Here is a 20,917-nt window from a genome sequence, read left to right on the forward strand (position 1 = left end):
AGCACACTGCGCGCGGGGAGGGCGGGCGGGGGGCGCGAGGACACACAAGAGGCTGGAGCGGGCGCGAGCGCGAGCGCGAGCGCGCGCGTGGCCAGCGGGAGGGGCGGGCGCGAGAGGGACTCTGGCGGGAGGAGGGACGGGGGAGCCACCCAGCAGCCCGAGTCGCCCCAAGCGCGAGACCCCTGAGACGGCTGCTGATTGGCTGACGATGGCGCAGGTGGTGGGCGCGCGGGAGACGGGGCGGCTTCTCTCCTCTTACCCCCTCCAACGATTCCACCCCCCTCCCTCAGCCAGCGGCCGTTATTTCGCGCGCACGCGCACAAGGTCGTTGCCGAGCGGGAGAATGGGGGAGCGCGCGGGGGCACGGACGGGGCGGGGCTAATCCCTGAGCGCGCGCCCGCCTAACGGTCGCAGGCCTCATGCTTCGGCTTCCGCTTTTTGCGTCCTGCCGGCCACCGTCCTCCCCGCCCCACTCCAGCTGTTTATTTACAATCTAGAGCTGACTCGCTCCCTGAAGATGGCGCCCGGTGGAGTCTCCGGCCTCGCTCGCGGCCCACCCCAAAGCAGTCACACCCCGGTCCCGCCCCCACAGCCCCAAAAATCAGGCGGAAGCACCGGAGCAAAAACTGTATTTACACAACACAGGGTTATACAAGGATTTAAAAAGGCGGAGTGAAGAGACGACGGTCAGGAGGGGCCACAGCGCTGGCCGGCGGCGAGACCCAGGATGTTTGCCTGCAACACAGGAGGGAGGGGGGCAGCGACGTTAGAGAGGGACGCGGGGCGCAGGACACGCAGAGGAGGGGCAGGGCCGTGACCTCACCTTCAGGAAGGACTCCATCTGTTTTCCCGTTATACCCTCCACGCGTTCCAGGTCCTCCACCTGGCGGGACAGGATGGATGGGGGACGGGGTCTCAGGGGTGCCTGGTCTCCCCAGCTCCCTGCCCTGCCCCAGTCCAGTGGGCTGTTACCTGGCTGAAGGGGCCGTGGAGCTCCCGCCATCCCACGATTAGCTGAGCCTTTTTCGGGCCAATACGCTGAAGACTGCGGAGATCCCGGGCTGAGCCTTCGTTCAGCAGATCCAGTATTTTTTGGCGCCCATGAGCCAGTAGCTCCGGGCTGATCTGTAGCTCCCAGCAGTCCTCAGCCTTCTCCTCAGGCTCTGGGGCATCCAGGGACTCCAGCTGGGAGACAAAGGGAGGTGAGTGACATGCAGGGCAGCCAAGTGCTTTGGGCTCCTCTGCCAAAACTAGGAGCCCAGCACCAGCGACCTCCTGTGCTCCAGCCTCTTCCTCTCCTCAAGTTGTGTCCAAAATCCCGCCCTCAGGTCACTCTGGCTTAATTCTCATTATGCAACTAGTGAAAGAGAGGTACTATTGAGTACTCAGTAGTAACATTAGCACCTTTCTCATTGAGTTGCTGTGGAGATCAAGTGAGTTAATGAATGTAAAGCACAAAATAAGCTCTTAAATCTGGTCCCTCATCTCTAAAAGGGAAAGAATAAGCTCTCTTTCAAAAATACATGGGAGAAAATAATATAAATAAATGATACCCCTCCCCCAACCATCTCAGTGTTTGAGTAGTTCTAGTGGTGTTCAATTCTGGGTATGCGCGCATGTGGTTTCATTCTTGAGTGCTTAGGTTCCCTAAGTTTTCCTCTTAAACTTGTAGAGGGCAGAAGCCAGGCTACACAGTGGAACATCCGCTCTGTGAGGTACATCCACATCACTGCCTTCCACCCTACATGCCCTGCAAGGAACCATTCATCACCACATTCCAGGGGTAAGCAACTTGAGGCCTGGTTTTTTTTTTTTTTTGAGATGGAGTCTCACTCTGTCGCCCAGGCTGGAGTGCAGTGGCCGGATCTCAGCTCACTGCAAGCTCCACCTCCCGGGTTTATGCCATTCTCCTGCCTCAGCCTCCCAGGTAGCTGGGACTACAGGCGCCCGCCACCTCCCCGGCTAGTGTTTTTTTTTTTTGTATTTTTTAGTAGACGGGGTTTTGCTGTGTTAGCCAGGATGGTCTTGATCTCCTGACCTCGTGATCCGCCTGTCTCGGCCTCCCAGAGTGCTGGGATTACAGGCTTGAGCCACCGCGCCCAGCTGAGGCCTGTTAATAGCTGGTGGCCATCACCCAGTTCGTTTAACCCCAAGGCCAAAGCTCCTCCCTCTAGAGCCTACTCCCCCTTACTTCTGGGCTCCAGGTGTAGCCTAAGCCCCCAGCTACTTTCACCTTTCTCTTCCGGCCTTTATTCTTCAGGATATGGATCTCGGCATTTGGGGATGCTGCCTGCTCCTGAACTGAAAGTAGGAATTGAGAATTGATTGGAGTCAAGGCAAAGGGTACTTTTCACCCTCCCTGGTAGCCCTTCGGTTCTTCCATTTCTGATTCCCCAGCTTCCCTCCACCCTGAGTTAACCTGTTGTGTTTCCACATGACCTTTTTTATACCCGCATTTAAAGTGATTTCAGTCTTCCATTGTCTTCAATCCTCTACTTGTTTGTCCATCCCACTGTACTAAACACCGGAGGGCAGAGCACCTCCAGCGCTGCCTTAGAGCCTCCTCACCCCTCCCAGGGACTGGTATGTGGTGGGAGAACATAAATGACATAGAGATAGCTGCTCCTAACACTTCCTGCCTTACGGGATCTCAGCTGCGTTGGAGTCAAACTTACTTAGCTGTAGGGGCATCACCACAGCCTTTTTCAGGGGCTTTGCCACTGTGACTGTGCGATGCAAAAGGGGCCGGAGTATCGTGGGACAATGGTTCTCCTTTTCCTTTGAGTCTTCAGCCTTCTGGGCCAACACCTTGGCCTCCAGTTCTTTTTGTTTCATCTTAAGCCTCTGTTGGAAAGGATCAGGGAGATGTGACCCAGACCCAACTCCAGGGCAGCCTGAAGGGCAGTGGGTTATCAGGGTGAGTATGCAAGGCTTTGTGGCCCCAGAGGGCAGGGCTAGGACCAATGGGAGGTTACCAGGAGACAGGTGGAGCCTAACATAATTAAGAGCTTTCTGTGATCAAGGGGCTACCCAGAGGTGGAACAAGCTTCTGCAAATATTGAAGGGAAAGGCTTTTAAAGCAGAGTCCTCCATTAATTGAGCTGGGCTTTAGGAAATGTAATGTTTAACATTTGTTGCTTTTACTTTGAACTTTTTCTTCTCACCCCCTCACATCTGATCTCAATTGTCTGTCAAATTTCAGCCATGTTAAGGACATTCAAGAAGAAACTGGAGAACTTCCGGTATTGGGAGAAAACTGGACTCTAGTCCAGCCTGAGTATCCTTCCCTGTTTGAAGATCTGAGTATTGCTTCTCAAGGCCAACAGGAATCCCAGCTCCCACATCCCTAAAACACCTACCTCAATCTCCAGGTCTTTCTCTTCCACAGTCTTCATGAGCACCATCCGCTCTCGCTTTGGGGTACTCAACAGAGGGGCTCCCTGGCTCCCCTGGGAGGCCAGCAGACGGTCCAAGCTCAGGAGGCGCTCCAGCATGGCCGGGTCCATGCTGCTTAGCTTCTGCAGGGGGCTGAGCAGACAAATAAGTTGCTCTCCACCTACCTCCTCCCTCATCACCTTCTACAGCAGCAGGACTCCCCTCACCACACCTTAACTTGGCATATCCTGTAGCTCCAGAACCTAATGTTAACTTGCTAGGCATCCAATTTCTCTGGGTGCAGTCACTTCATCAGGTGAAGTGACTGCTCAGGAATGCCAGGAAATTAGGTGAACACTTGAGTGCCAGGTATGAGAGATCTAAGACACTGCCCTGTCCTGGAAGCACTGTCTACCGAGGAAATCAAGAGACCATAAGGTGACTGCCAGGGCAGTGCTTGACCATTTGGAGGAGCAGTTGGGGAAAACATCACAGAAGATGCCATCTTCAGAAGGGCTTTTTTTTTTTTTTTTTTGAGACGGAGTCTCGCTCTGTCGCCCAGGCTGGAGTGCAGTGGCTGGATCTCAGCTCACTGCAAGCTCCGCCTCCCAGGTTTATGCCATTCTCCTGCCTCAGCCTCCCGAGTAGCTGGGACTACAGGCGCCCACCACCTCGCCCGGCTAGTTTTTTTGTATTTTTTAGTAGAGACGAGGTTTCACCATGTTAGCCAGGATGGTCTCGATCTCCTGACCTCGTGATCCGTCCGTCTCAGCCTCCCAAAATGCTGGGATTACAGGCTTGAGCCACCGCGCCCGGCCCAGAAGGGCTTTGAAATCCACTGAAGACCTCAGCTGCCAAGCCTATATCCTGTGGGCAGCAGGGAAGGCCTGTTCAAGCACAGTCCTGACTGAGCATGGTAAGGCTTAACAGTCTTTTTTTTTTTTGAGACAGGGTCTTGCTCTGTCACCCAGGCTGGAGTGCAGTGTTGAGATCACAGCTCACTATAGCCTTGGCCCCCCGGGGCTTAAGCAATCCTCCTGCCTCAGCCTCCTGAGTAGCTGGGTCCACAGGTGCATGCCACCAAGCCCAGCTAATTTTTTTGTAGAGATGGGATCTTACTATGTTGCTCAGGCTCGTCTTGAACTCCTGGGCTCAAGTGATCCACCCACTCTGGCCTCCCAAAGTGCTGGGATTACAGGTGTGGGCCACCGCGCCCAGTCAGCAATGTCTAACATTAATTTATTTTGCCTGGAATCTTGCCCCACATCTCCTCACATCTGTATCAATGATCTTTTCAGGTCAGTTTGATGCCACCTTTCCCATGATGCTCGCATCTCCCTTCCTATGCTGTGAACTGGCTCCTGGAGGACAGGGACACTCCTGTGCTTTCCACGCCAGTGCCTTGGAAAAAGAGGATCAGAACATATGTGGGCAAACACTAGAAGTCATCTCTCTTCCTTCCTGGCTCTCACAGCAGCAGGAGCTACTCCTTCCTGATTCTGAATTCTCCACCTGGTATCACATACTGATGTTCCCATCTAACTTCCTCTCCTGTGAGCACCCCAAGCTCTGGGTCTGCTAGGTTTGTTGTGCCCACTCTGAGCTTCCCCTTACTCAGAGTGCCTATCTGACAGAGCTTACCTGTGCACATTTCTGGGTGCACACAGCAGTGGAGAGTGCTGACAGATGGTTTGGGAAAGACAAGACTGAGAGATTGGGTCATGAGTGCACAAGCATCTTCTTGTGTGTGGCATCTTCCTTAACTACAGTAGCCCCCTGGGACAGAGTGGGCACTAACCGTGGCCTCCTCAGGTCACCTCTGTTTAGTAGTTCACAGGCTTTATTTGGGCTAGGGGTAGAAACAGGGCAAAGTTAAAACTGCAGCTGGCTTCTGGGGGTTGGAGGGAACAGCACAAGGGCTAAGTGGCCAGACACAGAAAGCAAGACCTCTGAATAGAGATGACCTGAGGATTAGTACATACTGGGCCATGAGGTGGGGTGATTGGAGTTGGGTCAGGAGGTGACACAAAGGACTTAGAGGCTTTGTCTGGATTGAGGGTAGAAGCAGTTAGGACAGCAGCTGGCTCCCCAGAGAGTCATGGAGAAGCTGGGCACTGACACACAGACCAGGTGGTCTCAGGGGCACAGCTCTTCCAAGTCTCCTTTGCTTTTCTCTCATGGATCTGAAAGATCTGATCCAGATCACTCCTTGAACCAGAAGCAAAAATGCTCATCCTTGAAACAGCTGTCCCAAAGCAAGAAGTTTTGCTGAGGGCTAAAGAGGTTGGAAAATGGAAAGGATCTCCAGAAGGAGGCCTCCTTAGGTCCCCAACGCAGCAGCACTGAGGAGAGATTGATCTTAGACTTTAGTGATTCAACGGAGTAAAATTTGGGGGGGAATTTATGTATTTATTTATTTATTGAGACGGAGTCTTGCTCTGTCACCTAGGCTGGAGTATTTAGTGGCTTGATCTCGGCTCACTGCAGCCTCCACCTCCCAGATTCATGCAATTCTCCCTGCCTCAGCCTCCCGAGTAGCTGGGATTATAGGCGCCCACTACCATGCCTGGCGAATTTTTGTATTTTTAGTAGAGACAGGGTTTTGCCATGTTGGCCAGACTGGTCTTGAACTCCTGACCTCAGGTGATCTGCTTGCCTTGGCCTCCCAAAGTGTTGGGATTACAGGTGTGAGTCACCATGCCCAGCTGGGGGTGAATGTATTTATTTACTTTGAGATGGAGTCTTGCTCTGTTGCCCAGGCTGGAGTGCAGTGGCCGCAATCTCAGCTCCCTGCAACCTCAGCTTCCTGGGTTCAGGGGATTCTCCTGCCTCAGTCTCCCGAGTAGCTGGGATTACAGGCACACGCCACCACACCCGACTACTTTTTGTATTTTTTAGTACAGATGGGGGTTCACCATGTTGGCCAGACTGGTCTCGAACTCCTGACCTCAGGTGATCCACCCAACCTTGGCCTCCCGAAGTGCTGGGATTACAGGAGTGAGCCACCACACCCGGCCTATGGTGAATTTAATGGGAGAGGAACAAGATCACAGCTGTCTCTGCTCAAGGATCTGACAGGCATTGCAGCTCTGCTGCTAAGCCACACATCAGGAAGGAGATACATCCAAGGCCCACTGCTCACCTGAGTTTCTGGGAGGCAGAGGCTGAAGCTGCCATGGGCTCAAGGCTCCCGATCTCCTCTTCCTCAGGGCCTCGAGCTCTCTTTGCCTCTGGTGGACCAAGCAATTCTTTCTGAGACAGCTTAACAGGTCCCAAGACTAGATGATTGGAGGATGGGGTGAAGAGAGGGATCGCGGGTGGTCAGCCTCTGTGCTGATGCTTGGTGGTTTCAACAAACTCCCTGATTTCCAGACCCAGCATTTCCACTCCTGCCTCCCCTAGTTCTCACCATGAGGCTGCAGGCTCTCATTGGTAAAAGGCCGGTTGATCACCTCCTTGGTCCTGGCAGCAAAGTTGAGTGCAGAGACTGTGTCTAGGTAGAAATGTCTCTCAGGGGCAATGTTGGCAATAAGGATGCTGTGGGCTGAGCCACCCAGAGAGTCCTGAGGGTGGGACCAGGCAGTGGGTGGGTCAGAAGCCCAGCCTTCCTATGCCTCAACCGCTATTCCCCACCCCACAGCAGGCCTGAGAACCTCCTTCTGCAGCCCCTTCTTCCCTGAGACAGGTGGGTCTGACCTGCAATAGGCGAGTGAGCTTGCTGTCCCGATAAGGTACACGAGGGAGGCCCTGATTCAGCGCATCTACCACCTTGCCCAGGACAAACAGGGAGGCGTTGATGGCACCGCTCTCTTTTAGCCGAAGTCCCTTGTTGCCTGTGCGCCGGTTGTCCTCTGACCCGGCCAAGTCAATCAGGTAGAGTTTTCCCTCTCGCTGGCGAAATGGGGCCAAACGTTCCCGCTGGTCCACCTGGGGTAAGAGCAAAGGTCTCATGCTTATTAGCTCAGGCTCCTGGGCTTCCCAGGTCCTCGCCCGTCTGTGGCCTCACCTTGACCAGGAGCACAGCATGACTGCGGGAGGAGCGCTGGTTGAGCCGGGTGGCTCCTACAGTCCGATTTCGACTGGCTGGCAGGAAGTGCCGCTCAAAATCAGCAAAGCTAGTGATGGGCTTCTGGGTAAGACCCGGAATCAGGATGTTCCCCCGGCAGTCTTCTCGGATCACCAGGTCTCCCGATGTAGAGTCCAGTAGGTCTAATACCTGTGTAAGCAGTGAAGGGGAAGGGCAATTCTCCATACAGAGGCGGTTGCTTTCTTTTTTGTTGTTGTTGTTGAGACAGAGTCTCGCTCTGTTGCCCAGACTGGAGTGCAGTGGCCGGATCTCAGCTCACTGCAAGCTCCACCTCCCGGGCTTATGCCATTCTCCTGCCTCAGCCTCCCAAGTAGCTGGGACTACAGGTGCCCGCCACCTTGCCTGGCTGGTTTTTTGTATTTTTTTAGTAGAGACGGGGTTTCACTGTGTTAGCCAGGATGGTCTCGATCTCCTGACCTCGTGATCCGCCCGTTTCGGCCTCCCAAAGTGCTGGGATTACAGGCTTGAGCCACTGTGCCCGGCCGAGGCGGCTGCTTTCTGGGGATCAGTTTCCTTTCTCTGTTCTATTCTCGGAGTTGTACCATCTGCTACCCCAGCCTCTGTCTTTCTAGGTCTCACCTTACCTCCCTGCTAGAGCAGAGCTTCATTTTCTAGAACCAGGTCTTACTTTGACCCTTTGTTGCTCCTCTCCCAACCAGCGCGGGGCCTCACCTTCTCCTGGTAGATCTCTAGGTACGACATAGTGACAGAAAGGGCCCATGGCCGGCCCTCGGCGCCCTCCTCCCTTGTGAGCTGCAAGAGGTCCATGAGAGCCCGCGGGATCACCCCAGGTTGCTCTGGACTGCCCAGCATTGTGTGCGTCTTCCCTGGGGAGAGAGTGGAGAAAGCTGTGAGATTTTCCTCTCTGTTTCCCCAGCCCTTTCTGACCCATAACTGTTTCTTTTCTGGCTCCCTCACCAGCTCCTGTGGGTCCATAGGCAAGCACGCTGGCATTCTGCCCTTCCAGCAAGTGCCTTAGGATGGGCTGCACTGAACCTGCATAGATGTCCTGCTGAGTACTCCTCTCCCCATAGAAGGCATCAAACCTGCAGGAAGAAAGAAAGAAATTAGTATGTGTGTGTGTGTGTGTAAGGGGTGGAGTGGGGTGGGGGTAGGTAAGGTATTCTACTCTCATCTGGATCTTGGATTTAAGAGAAAGTCTCTATCCGCTTTCTTGCACAAAGACCTTAAAAAGCATCCACCTAACACCTACTCCATCCTCATCTCTCTATTGGTATTAGGAATACAGAGATGGATCTGATATCCTTGCTCTTCGAGTTTTGCAGTCTGGTAGGATAGATATCCATACTGCTGTGATTTAGGAAATGAAGATAAGAACACACTCTTGAAGGAGTAACTGATTCTGCTCAAGGAAGATTTTGACCAAAGAAAGAAACTCTAAGAATCAAGAATAGCACAAAAGCAAGGCTTGCCAATCTTTTTCACATGGCCACACGTGTAGAACATTGTATTTTAAACCGTAATGGGGAAAACAGAGGATGCTGCTTACGACTGGACTAGACTCCACATACCAATCACATATTCACTGCGTTCTGGTGGAGAAGCTGCAACTTAGGCCACAGCAGGGGTTTAGTATATGTTGAGGGAATGAGGCTGGAAAGAAACTGAAGCCCAAATTGTTAACGGTCTAGTATGGGAGCTAGCAAACTTCTGTAAAAAGGCAGACTGTACATATTTTAGACTTTGTGGGCCATGTGTTCCTTTTACAACTACTCAACTCTGCCACTGTAGTCAGAAAGCAGCTATAGACAATATGTAAATAAACGATAAAATTTTATTTACTGAAAATCTTACTCCTGATCAGATTTGACCTGCAGGCCATGGTTTGCCAGCCCCTGCCTAGAAAAACAGGCCAAGGAGTTTGAATTTGAAATCCCCAGTAGGATTATAAAGTAGCTGCCCTTGTGAGTTCTGTCCCCATATCTGGGTGGTCTTCTCTGATACTACCCAGCTGCAGCTTGGGTAGGCTGGCTGGCTGGTCTGTGTTCCCCCAACCCTCCCCCTGTGTCCCATAGCCTCTACTTGGGGCTCACCTGCTCACCTTCATTGCTCTTCCCTCTCTGTGCACAGTAACATATGTCTGATTTAACCTCTCATCTCTCCCTACAGTATCCCAGAGAGGGCCCATCACGGGGGACACCTGTGAACATTTCCTAGTGAACAGTGAAGGCTCAGGGAACAAAGCGGTGCTAAGGAGGGAGCAAGAATCCTGGGGAGGCAGGTCGGAGAAACTCTCTGGGGAAGTGATAACATGGGCAGGCCTAGGAGACGGAGGTGATGGCATGAGGGAAGAGGAGTGGCCTGAACCTTACTGGTATTTGAGAGTCTCCTGGTGGTTCCTCCAGTTAGCAATCTCTAGAGAGCAGCTGTCCATGCCCCGCACACAGGGGGTATCGCTTGCTCCAACTGTTCCATCCACAAATGGCCGCAGTCGCACAGCCACCCTTACGCGAGCTGGAGGTGGACGACGACTAGCCCCAATCTTGCTTGGCCGACAGCGACCAGCTCCTGGAGGAGAGAAAATCACTTTTAGGCATGAAGTATGGTGGTGGCAGAAGAAGCAGGGACCAACTTTGCTGGGCAGGCTGGGGGCCACAGCTCATGTTGGAGAAGTTCATTCTGCCCTGGTCATGTTGTGGACACCCCTAAGCTTGGCCTCAGTGCCTTCCCTGCTCTACAAGCAAGTCCAGCGGGGTGTATAGCAGGCTTCTCAGACAAAATAACCTGGAGGATCTTGTGAAAACGTGGATTTGGTTTCAGTCTCCCTGGGGTGATGCCCAAGATTTTGCATTTCTCACAAGCTCCCAGGTGATGCTGGGCACTTAAAAAACAAAAAATAGAGAGAGAGAGGGAGAGAGGGATGGACTCTCACTAGGTTACCCAGGCTTGTCTTCAGCTCCTGGGCTCCAGTGATCCTCCTACCTCAGCCTCCCAAAGTGCTGGAATTATAGGCAGGAGCCACCATGCCTGCCCCAGGACATGTTTTGAATTGCCAAGGGTGAAGTAGACCAGCACCTCACAGGGTTGTTCTAAGGATTAAAAGGGTTGACATCTGACCGAAACCTAAACCAGACAGTGAATTGCCAGACTTTTCTGTGCTTTTTTTTTTGAGATAGTCTTGTTCTGTCATCCAGGCTGGAGTGCAGTAGCATGATCTCAGCTCACTGCAACCTCCACCTCCCAGGTTCAAGCGATTCTCCTACCTCAGCCTCTTGAGTAGATGGGATTACAAGCGCCCAACACCACTCCTGGCTAGTTTTTGTATCTTTGGTAGAAACAGGGTTTCACCATGTTGGCCAGGCTGGTCTCGAATTCCTGACCTCAAGTGATCTGCCCGCCTTGGCCTCCCAAAGTGTTGGGAGTACAGGTGTGAGCTACCCCACCCAGCCTGTGTACCTCTATTTCTTAACTGGGGTTTCTAATATGTATTGAGATGTATATACACTCACAGACCCACCCCCCCTGCAAACTGTTAACGATGATCTTTCTCGTTAACATGGGGAATTATGTGGGTTCTGCAAAAACCACCGACATGCAATTCTTCTCTCATGTAAACTTATCCCTGAATTTGCTTCAGATGATTAAATCAAGTCTTTTTTTTTTTTTTTTTTTTTTNGGTTATGACAGCCCCAGCAAACTAACACATGAAGTAAAAGTGTGGGCAAATTAAAATGGTAAGTTTAGGGAAAGTAACCAAAATCATAGTTACAAGCTCTGAGCCAGCAGATGCCATTCGTTAACAGAATCAGAAACCACTGTAAATTGCCCTCCCAGGCAATACTAGCCTGATGCACTGCTAAATGCCAAACGCATCTTTACGAAGGATATTAGAAACACACAAACACATGCCCATGCATAGAGCACAGCAAAGGAACACCTACACCTGGCAGGCTAGGGTTTTTGTTTTTTTTTTGAGACCGAGTCTCGCTCTGTCGCCCGGGCTGGAGTGCAGTGGCGCGATCTTAGCTCACTGCAAGCTCCGCCTCCCAGGTTCCCGCCATTCTCCTGCCTCAGCCTCCCGAGTAGCTGGGACTACAGGCGCCCACCACCTCGCCCGGCTAGTTTTTTTTATATTTTTAGTAGAGACAGGGTTTCACTGTGTTAGCCAGGATGGTCTCGATCTCCTGACCTCGTGATCCACCCATCTCGCCCTCCCAAAGTGCTGGGATTACAGGCTTGAGCCACCGCGCCCGGCCAAACTGAATTATTTTGTATCATCGGAAAAGACAATGAAGATAAAACTTAAAAAAAGAAAAGGCCTCTATTTTTGTGGGGGTTAAGTGAGTTGAAAACATCTAAGGACAGTATTACTCTATTTTACGTTGGAGGATAACATACTGTAGCTCATAGTGGAATTCAAACCTAGATCTCTTCCCCTCTAAAACTCTTTTAATAGGATGCTGTATTGCTTCTCTATTATGTACTAACTGGGAAAGCTCCTGGCAGCTCTTTCCCTTCCTTGCTGGTGGTAGTAGCTGGTTGCTAGGAGCCATAGGCCTCGCAGAAGGCCAAAGGCTGGCTGGTATATGTAGTCAACACAGAAACAGCAAGACGAAAAGGCAGATAGATGACGCCTAGAAAGAATCTTACGCCTAGGCCGGGCACGGTGGCTCACGCCTATAATCCCAGCACTTTGAGAGGCCAAGGGAGGCAGATCAGATCACAAGGTCAGGAGACCGAGACCATCCTGGCCAACACGATGAAACCCCATCTCTACTAAAAATACAAAAAATTAGCCAGGCATGGTTGCAGGCGCATGTAGTCCCAGCTACTCGGGAGGCTGAGGCAGGAGAATGGCCTGAATCCGGGAGGTGGAGCTTGCAATGAGCCGAGATCGCGCCACTGCCCTCCAGCCTGGGCGACAGAGCGAGACTTTGTCTAAAAAAAAAAAGAAAGAATCTTACATCTAAGTAAGGCAGGCATACCCATAAGCAGATGGCCTGTTTCAAAAATTGAACCTCCATTCCATCATCTGATAAATGGGGCTACTAATACTATTTCTCACGTTATGGTAGCAAAGCGCTTGGACATGTAGTTCTCATTTGTTCCTCATGGTAATCCTGAAAGTCAGGAGTAAGCAGGTAAAAACCTGCAGATGCACGTGTGCAGACAGAAAATTAAGGTGCACTGACTTGTCAAAAATGTGTGCAGGACCCTCCTCTGCCTGCTTTCACAGGAGAGCAGAAAGAACAGAAAGATGGCAGATGTAGAGGCACTTAAGGAAGCGCAGTGATCAATCTAAGGGGAAGGGGAAGTCAGTGATGAGGTAGAGTGTAGACGCTGGTCAGACAGAACTGGACTTCAATTCCAGCTCTGACATTTATTAGTTTGTGACCTTGGACCTTAGGTTTCCTTGTCTGTAAAATAAGGTTGGGGGTAGGCCTTGGGTTTTTTGAGAATTTGGCCTGGCGTGGTGGTTCAAGCCTGTAATCCCAGCACTTTGGGAGGCCAAGGTGGGCGGATCACCTGAGGTCAGGAGTTTGAGATCAGCCTGGTGGTGAAACCCTGGCTCTACTAAAAGTACAAAAATTAGTCAGGTATGGTGGTGTGCACCTGTAATCACAGCTACTTGGGAGACTGAGGCACAAGAATTGCTTGAATGCGGGAGGTGGAGGTTGCAGTGAGCAGAGATCGTGCCATTGCACTCCATACTGGGTGACAGAGCAAGACTGTATCTCAGAAAAAAAAAAAAAAGATAATTAAAATACAGGCAGCACAGTGACTAGCACATAGTAGGTAGGTTCATTATTCAAGGTAAAATGGCCTGGGTTGAAATCCCAGCTCTGCCATTTACAGCTAGCTAAGTAACCTAGGGAAATTATTTTCCATCCCAGTGCCTCAATTTCCTTACCTGCAAAATGGGAATAAAAATACCTTCTTGTTAGGTTGTTAGGACAGTAATTTAGGTGATTCATGTAAAAATGCTTTGAACATTATCTGGTATTTGGTAAAAGGCCAGTAAGTGCTTTTTAATGTCTATCTCCCATTTTCCAGATGAGGAAACCTCAGTATAGAGGGGTTAGCTGACTGGCCCAGGGTCAACAGCTAGTGAGTGACAGCTTCAAATGAAGATCTAACTCCAATGTGCTTTATATGAACCCTCCTCAGGCTCCTCAGCCCCTTCACCTTTGCATCTCATAAGAATGTGAGGATTCAAAGTAATAATGTACATACAATGTTTAGCACAGTGCCTGGCACAACTGCTCAATCCTTAGCTGTTATTATTACACCCTTTCTCTTGCTACCCACTCCTCCATCCCTGCAACTTGCTTCTGCCCTCACTATTCAGCAGGGTCACCCATGGCCTCCCTAATGCTAGATCCAGTAGGCGTACTCAGCCTCAATCCTGTTGGACCTCCCAGAAATATGCAACACTCTTGGGAAACACACTTTTCCCTTCATTTCCATGCCCCCCAACTTTCTGGTTGTCTTACCTAGTTCTCTGTTCACTCCTCAGTTCTACCAGTCTCCAGTGCTTTTCGTAGGATCTGTCTATCCTTTCTCTAGACCAGCATTTCTCAACTTCAGCACTACTCACATTTTGAGCTGGCTAATTCCTGTTGTGGGGCTGTCCTGTGCATTTAGGCTGTTAACAGCACATGCTTACTAGATGCCAGTAGCATTCTCCACCCTCACCCTCAAGTTGTAACAACTAAAAATCTCTCCAGACATCTCCAAATGTCCTGTGAGGGACAAAGTTGTCCCCAGCTGAGATCACTCAGTAGGCAGGTCACCTGTCCTCTTGGCTTCAGTAACATCTTACAGCCGATAAGTCCTATTGTACGTTCTGCACAAAAGCTCTCTACTGCAGACCCACGTTCTGAACGGCTGCCCTGACAGCTCCTTTTTTTTTTGACTCTTGGCTCACTGCAATCTTCTGCCTTAGCCTCCCGAATAGCTGGGACTACAGGTGCGTATGCCACCACACCCAGCTAATTTTTGATTAATTTTAGAGACGGTTTCACCATGTTGGCCAAGATGGTCTCGATCTCTTGATCCTCCTGCCTTGGTCTCCCAAAGTGCTGGAATGCTGGGATTATAGGTGTGAGCCCGGCCGACAGCTCCTCTTAAACTCCACCTGTCCTAAACTGAACCCTCCCTTCCCCATCTCTCTGCAGCCTCCTCCTTTGATCTGATGTAAATGAATGGCACCAACCCCAAAAGTGGGAGTCTTTAACTCCAACGTCTCTTACCTCCCACATCAGTTCATTATTAACATCTGTCAAGTCTATTCCTTTAAATCTCTTGAACAAGTCCACTTCTCTCCACTGCCACTGCACTACCTCTGCCCAAGGTCATGGTCTTTACAGCCTTCCTTGCTGGTGGTAGCAAGGTGTCTCCCTGCCCTCTAGTCATTCCCTCTGTTTCCTTCCTTGCAGTGTAAATTACCAGTCACGATGAATTTCTTTCACTTCCTACAAAACTCTAAGTTCTCTTGCACCTTTGGGTTTTTGTCCATGTTAATCTCTCTCCCTAGAATAGCTGCACTGCTCCCCACCCCACCCTGGAGTGACTGAGGTAAACACATCTTAATTCCTCTTAAAAAACAAAACTGGCCGGGCGCGGTGGCTCAAGCCTGTAATCCCAGCACTTTGGGAGGCCGAGACGGGTGGATCACGAGGTCAGGAGATTAAGACCATCCTGGCTAACATGGTGAAACCCTGTCTCTACTAAAAAAATACAAAAAAACTAGCCGGGCGATGTGGCTGGCGCCTGTAGTCCCAGTTACTCGGGAGGCTGAGGCAGGAGAATGGCGTAAACCCAGGAGGCGGATCTTGCAGTGAGCTGAGGTCCGGCCACTGCACTCCAGCCTGGGCGACAGAGCAAGACTCCGTCTCAAAAAGAAAACAAAAACCCTTTCCTGGTAGACACTAAGGCTTTATCAGGTGCACTCACAGCTCTTGTTAGCCCCTCCATAAGCATTTGTCACGCCCCACTATTGCGTGTTTGTCACTTTCTCCACCTGACTGCCAACTATGAGAACAAGTTTTATCCTGCTCACCTTTCTAACCCCAACACCTGGTGCAGAGTAGGCCCTCAGGAAGTATTTGCTGAAAAAAATTAAGATGTAGTGAATAAACTTCTACTCACTGGCTTGTTCATTTCCATCATGAAAGTGGCTCACTGCCATTCCTGCCCCAGAGCTCACAGTCCAGGGGAGGAGGGAAGAGGGAGGGCCACATGTAAACAATTATTTACAGCACAAGAGTCTAGCCCTTTCATGATAAAAGCAACCTTGAGCTTGGACCAGACTAGCAATTATTATTAATTTTCCCTTCTTCTACAATTCCTAAATTTCACTCACTCTTCTCCCTTTTCTTGATGAGGAAATTGAGCTAAGAGAGCATCTTCGGCCTCTTTTACATCATAAATTAAAAAAACACTTGCTGTTCTTGTCTTCTTAGTCAAAGCCTGGCAAACTCCTATCCAACCTTTGAAACCCATCTCAAGTATCACTCCCTGAATGAAGTCCTCCCAGAATACTCAAGGGTTTACTTCAGATTCTACACACTCAGTTTATACACATCTCTCATTGTGTTTCGTATTACATCTGCGTATGTGACACTCTATTCAAACAGATTTTAAGTTCCTCGAGGAAGGGATATTATTCATTCAGGCATTTTCATATCTACCAAGCACTGGACACAGTACATCAGGGTAAGGGGAGACTCTGCTCAGCCAGCAGGGACACCATGTACTTGGGCATAATGGTTAAGAGCAGAGACTCTACACTCTGACTCCTGAATTCAGAGCGAATTCAGACCCCAATATTTACTAGTTGCGTGAAATCTGAACAAACTAACCTCAGTTTCCTGTATAAAACGAAGACAGTAATAGTAACCTCATAGCATTGTGTGGACAATAAATGGTTCACCACCATAAAATGCCTACAACTGTGCCTGGCACATAGCAAGAGCTCTACATGTTAGGGATTCTCCTAAATGTCTGTTTCCCCACGAGGCTAACGAGGGCTCCAATGAATTACTATGGCGCCCACCATCATCACTGACAAGGACTAAGTCTCCTGGTTAGAGAGGCACATGTAAACAAATACAAGATTTTGGGTGTCCTAACAGCCTTTCTAACCCTAAAATAGCATTCACTTCCATGTTAGAGTGAAAGGAAACTTCAGTCTTTTATTTCGTTTTATTGTAATCGCAGAGCATCTTACGCTGTCAACTCAAACACAGCAGCAGCCGGGTCTGATCCTCAATCCGCCCTCCTGCATCTCTCAGGGATGTCTCTGCACCCAAACACCATGTCCCACACAGAACCCTTCCCAAAACACGCCTCCGGCTCCCTTCTCGTCCTCGTGGCTAGAGCGTCCGCCACTCTTCTCTTGCTTATTCAGGTCATCTCCAGGGACGAGGCCATGACCCGAACCATTTCACAGACGAAGAAACCGAAGCTCACAAAGTGCGCGGGGTTCAAGCCAAGAGCCTGGGCCGGAGACCCGAGTCTACTGACCCAAGGAGAGAGCAGGAAACAGGGAGAAGGCAGGAGTCAGGCTGGCCGACCAACTCGCGACCCCACACTCTCACCGTCCCCCTCTCCCCGCCCCCGCGCTGTGGCCGCCTCTCCGCGACAACCCGCGGAACCTGGACCACACTCCGACGCATGACTCCCACTAAGCTCCAGACGTCCGTGCCCGCCTTGCCCAGGCCGGGCTCAAGTACCTGAGGTAGCCGCCGCTGCCGCCATCTCGCGTCGCCTCTGCTGCGTCGAGACCCCAGCGGACATTCCCCTCCCTCCTTGGGCCCGCCTCTCCCATTCGAATTCCCCGTTGCCCCGCCCCCTCTCCCAGGCTCCACCAATCACGACTACGCGCCGCCGGAAGCTCCTGCGTGTAGCTCGCCACTATCCCGCCCTCCAGCGCTCGCCTCCGGGTCCCCAAGAAAAGGTTTCCCCTGGTCAGGACGCATGCGCGCGCGTGGGCCGCGCAACCGTTGACCTCTGGAAGCGCGCTACGGTTCAAACCCCTACGCGGAGATGTTGACGACGGTGGCCGCTGGGGGAGCTGCTGAGCGCCGCCCGGCACTGGGCTCCCTTTCCCTTCATTTTCTGCAGTTTCTTGCCTCCGTGGGTGGTTGGCGCGTCTGCGGAGCAAAGGTCGTTGTGTGGATCGTGGGATTGCAGCCCCAGCCAAAGAGCTGTCACGTCTGGTCGGTTCTGTAGATCTGGGCCCCAGGGGCTGGACTGTGGGCTGTCACGTTGCACTCGCTGCCTGCTGGGCCCAAGACCACTGTAGGTCCCTTCGCGTCCATGTCAGCCCAGGAGAGCAGCTTGGATGTTCCTGTCTTTATAACTTGGCACTCAGCACGTCGGCGAAGCGTGGAAAACGCTTGTTCTGTGATTCAGTCCCACTCACTGGTTCCCAGTCCTTAAGGGTACAGCGGTCCGTTGAGTAGCTCTCTGTCCTTTGTGAAAGGTTGGGTAGGGACCGTCATTCCACTTTTGAGCACCAGGTAGGTAGGGCCCAGGTTTAGACATTATGTTCCACCCTACTGAACAACAAAACAAAACCCAGGCCGGGCTTGGTGGCTCAGTCCTGTCTGTAATCCCAGCACTTTGGGAGCCTGAGGCGGGAGGATCACTGAGGTGAGGAGCTCGAGACCAGTCTGGCCAACATGGCGAAACCCCATCTCTACTAAAAACACAAAAATTAGCCGGGGTTGGTGTCGCACCTGTAATCCCAGCTATTCGGGAGGCTGAGGCAGCAGAATCGCTTGAACCTGGGAGGTGTAGGTTGCAGTGAGCTGAGATGGTGCCACTGCACTCCAGCCAGGGCATCAGAGTGAGACCCAGTCTCAAAACAACACAAATCTTACATCAGTGTTTCTGAAAAGTTTTGCCTTGGGATCCCACTACAGTTTTTTAAAATGAGGCCTCCAAAGATGTTTTGTATATATGAGGGTTTTTGTTTTTTTGTTTTTGAGATAGGATTTCACTTCCATCTCCCAGTGGCTCAATCTCGGTTCACTCCAACCTCTGCCTCTCGGGTTCAAATGATTCTCTTGCTTCAGCCTCCTGAGTAGCTGGGATTACAGGCATGCACCAACACGCTCAGCTAATTTTTGTATTTTTATGGAGACAGGGTTTTACCATGTTGGCCAGGCTGGTCTCAAACTCCTGACCTCAAGTGATCCACCAGCCTTGGCCTCCCAAAGTGCTGGGAGTACAGGTGTGAACCACCAGGCCTGACCATATATACTGTATGTGAAATGAAACCAAATTAAAGTGACATTAATGAATTTAAAAATTACAGTAACAAACCCATAGACACAAAACATACATCTTAGTAGTGGTTGCCAGGCGATGGTGAAGGGCTGAGGAATTGGCACTACAGCAATAGATATAACTGTCCGGGGAATCCCACCCCCGATACTCAACGTGGGTCCTTTTCTGTTTTCCCTAAGTGTCAGCTGGTCTGAGAAATAAAGGGAAAGAGTACAAAAGAGAGAAATTTTAAAGCTGGGTGTCCAGGGGAGACATCATAAATCAGGAGGTTCTGTGATGCCCCCCAAGTCGCAAAACCAGCAAGTTTTTATTAGTGATTTTCAAAAGGGGAGGGAGTGTATGAATAGGATGTGGGTCACAGAGATCACATGCTTCACAAGGTAATAAAATATCACAAGGCTAATGGAGACGGTGAGATCACAGGACCGGGCAAAATTAAAATTGCTAATGAAGTTTTGGGCATGCATTGTCATTGATAACATCTTATCAAGAGACAGGGTTTGAGAGCAGACAAGCGGTCTAACCAAAATTTATTAGGCAGGAATTTCCTCGTCCTAATAAGCCTGGGAGCGCCACGGGAGACCAGGGCTTATTTCATCCCTTATCTACAACCATAAAAGACAGATGTTCCCAGAGTGGCCATTTTAGAGACCTCCCCTTGGGAATGCATTCTCTTTCTCAGGGCTGTTCCTTGCTGAGAAAAGAATTCAGTGACATTTCTCTTATTTGCTTTTGAAAGAAGAGAAACATGGCTCTGTTCCGCCCAGCTCTTAGGCAGCCAGACCTAATGGTTATCTCCCTTGTTCCCTGAACATCACTGTTATTCTGTTCTTTTTTCAAGGTGCCCAGATTTCATATTGTTTAAACAATTTGTGCAGTTAACACAATCATCACAGGGTCCTGAGGCAACATCCATCCTCAGCTTACAAAGATGACGAGATTAAGAGATTAAAGTAAAGACAGGCATGGGAAATCACAAGAGTATTGATTGGGGAAGTGATAAGTGTCTATGAAATCTTCACAATTTATGTTCAGCGATTGCAGTAAAGACAGGCATAGGAAAGTATAAAAGTATTAATTTGAGGAACTAATAAATGTCCATGAAATCTTCACAATTTATGTTCTGCCGTGGCTTCAGCCGGTTCCTCCATTCGGGGTCCCTGACTTCCTGCAACAGTTTCATCAGCTGAAAATGGTGTTCGTGTGCTCACATTCTCCTAAGGACCACATGAGTGGAGCTCTTGAAGCAGGAGCACCGTGCCTGGCATGGAGCAAGCCTTGAACTTAGTCACTATCTTTCAGATGTTTTCTGGTCCATTGTCTAGGGAAAGTAATTACTTAAAAAATAATAAACCCTCAAGTAGAAGAAAGGAGCAACAGCTCCCATAAACCAAAAGAGCCAATAATCCCTGCCTCATACACATCTTTTCAAACCTGGAGCCAGCAACCTGGGGAGGAGACTGAGGCCCGCAGAACTGGGTGACCTGCCTCGGCACCCTAGTGGGGTGTGGCACATGAGGGGTGAAGAGAAAAGCGCTAAGTCCCTCCCCAGCTTCCCAGGGAATGTCCCAGACAGGCAGAGGCTTACATCAAGAATTCAGAAGATTGTCTTATTTCAGAATGAGACTGCCTTTACAAGCAAATGGGATTGTACTAGTCAGTGCTCTCCAAAGAAACAGATCCAAAAGATGCAGACAGATAGGTAGATACAAACACAGAAAATTTACACATATACAGACATGTGTATACAGAGTGACCAATAGCTACAACCTGCTCTAAGAAGGACCTGACAGCCAGGGTGAGCTGGGGATTTTCCTGACATAAGAACCATCCTCCCAGCCCCAGCTCAGCCCGTGTAGAACAGAAGCCAGAAAGCATATGCAAAGTGGAAGCAAACAGGGATTATTCATCACAAATGCACTCATCAAGCCAAACTTATTCATAAATTTATTCAGTAGAATGCTTCCTCTGTCTCGGATGAGACAAGGAGACCACTCCGGGACTTCTCTGGTCTCATGTATAGACATGCACACAGATAGGTGTGCACGTGTGTATATGTGGTTATGCATAGGTGTGCACATGTGTATCCCTCCGTTTGGGGTCCCTGACTTCCCACAACATATAATGAATTTCTTTTGGGGGTGATGGAAATGTTAAATATTTTGGAATGAAGTAGTGATAATGGCTGTGTAATGT

At 50.4% G+C, this 20,917-nt stretch overlaps 1 protein-coding gene across 2 annotated transcripts; it reads right to left on the reverse strand.

Annotated features, from left to right (window-relative positions):
• Positions 1-612: 612 nt before the first annotated feature.
• On the reverse strand, positions 613-17,265 carry KIF22 (kinesin family member 22). 2 transcript variants are annotated; one of them, XM_017881399.1, is made up of 15 exons: positions 17,161-17,254; positions 16,656-16,943; positions 9,796-9,991; positions 8,381-8,508; positions 8,135-8,289; positions 7,382-7,591; positions 7,072-7,302; positions 6,785-6,938; positions 6,518-6,653; positions 3,360-3,528; positions 2,676-2,844; positions 2,234-2,301; positions 973-1,185; positions 824-883; positions 613-735 (listed from the first exon to the last, which is right to left on the reverse strand). In XM_017881399.1, exons 3-15 carry the CDS (start codon positions 9,855-9,857, stop codon positions 688-690), a joined length of 1,803 nt encoding a protein of 600 aa, XP_017736888.1. In that variant the 5' UTR covers positions 9,858-9,991; positions 16,656-16,943; positions 17,161-17,254; the 3' UTR covers positions 613-687. The 2 variants fall into 2 exon arrangements, with proteins under 2 accessions (XP_017736888.1, XP_017736887.1); XM_017881398.1 differs by lacking the exon at positions 16,656-16,943 and having other exon boundaries at positions 17,161-17,265.
• Positions 17,266-20,917: the final 3,652 nt, after the last annotated feature.

This window comes from Rhinopithecus bieti, unplaced genomic scaffold (assembly GCF_001698545.2).
Source record: "Rhinopithecus bieti isolate Rb0 unplaced genomic scaffold, ASM169854v2 scaffold_13243, whole genome shotgun sequence".
NCBI lineage: Eukaryota > Metazoa > Chordata > Mammalia > Primates > Cercopithecidae > Rhinopithecus > Rhinopithecus bieti.

Coding starts and splice junctions, on each gene's coding strand:
- KIF22 (XM_017881398.1), bottom strand. CDS start 17,224: ATGTCCGCTGGGGTCTCGACGCAGCAGAGGCGACGCGAGATGGCGGCA. Junction 8,509..9,795: donor CAGGAGACTCTCAAATACCA/GTAAGGTTCAGG, acceptor TTCTTCCTGCAG/GTTTGATGCCTTCTATGGGG. Junction 6,654..6,784: donor TGAGAGCCTGCAGCCTCATG/GTGAGAACTAGG, acceptor CCAATCATCTAG/TCTTGGGACCTGTTAAGCTG.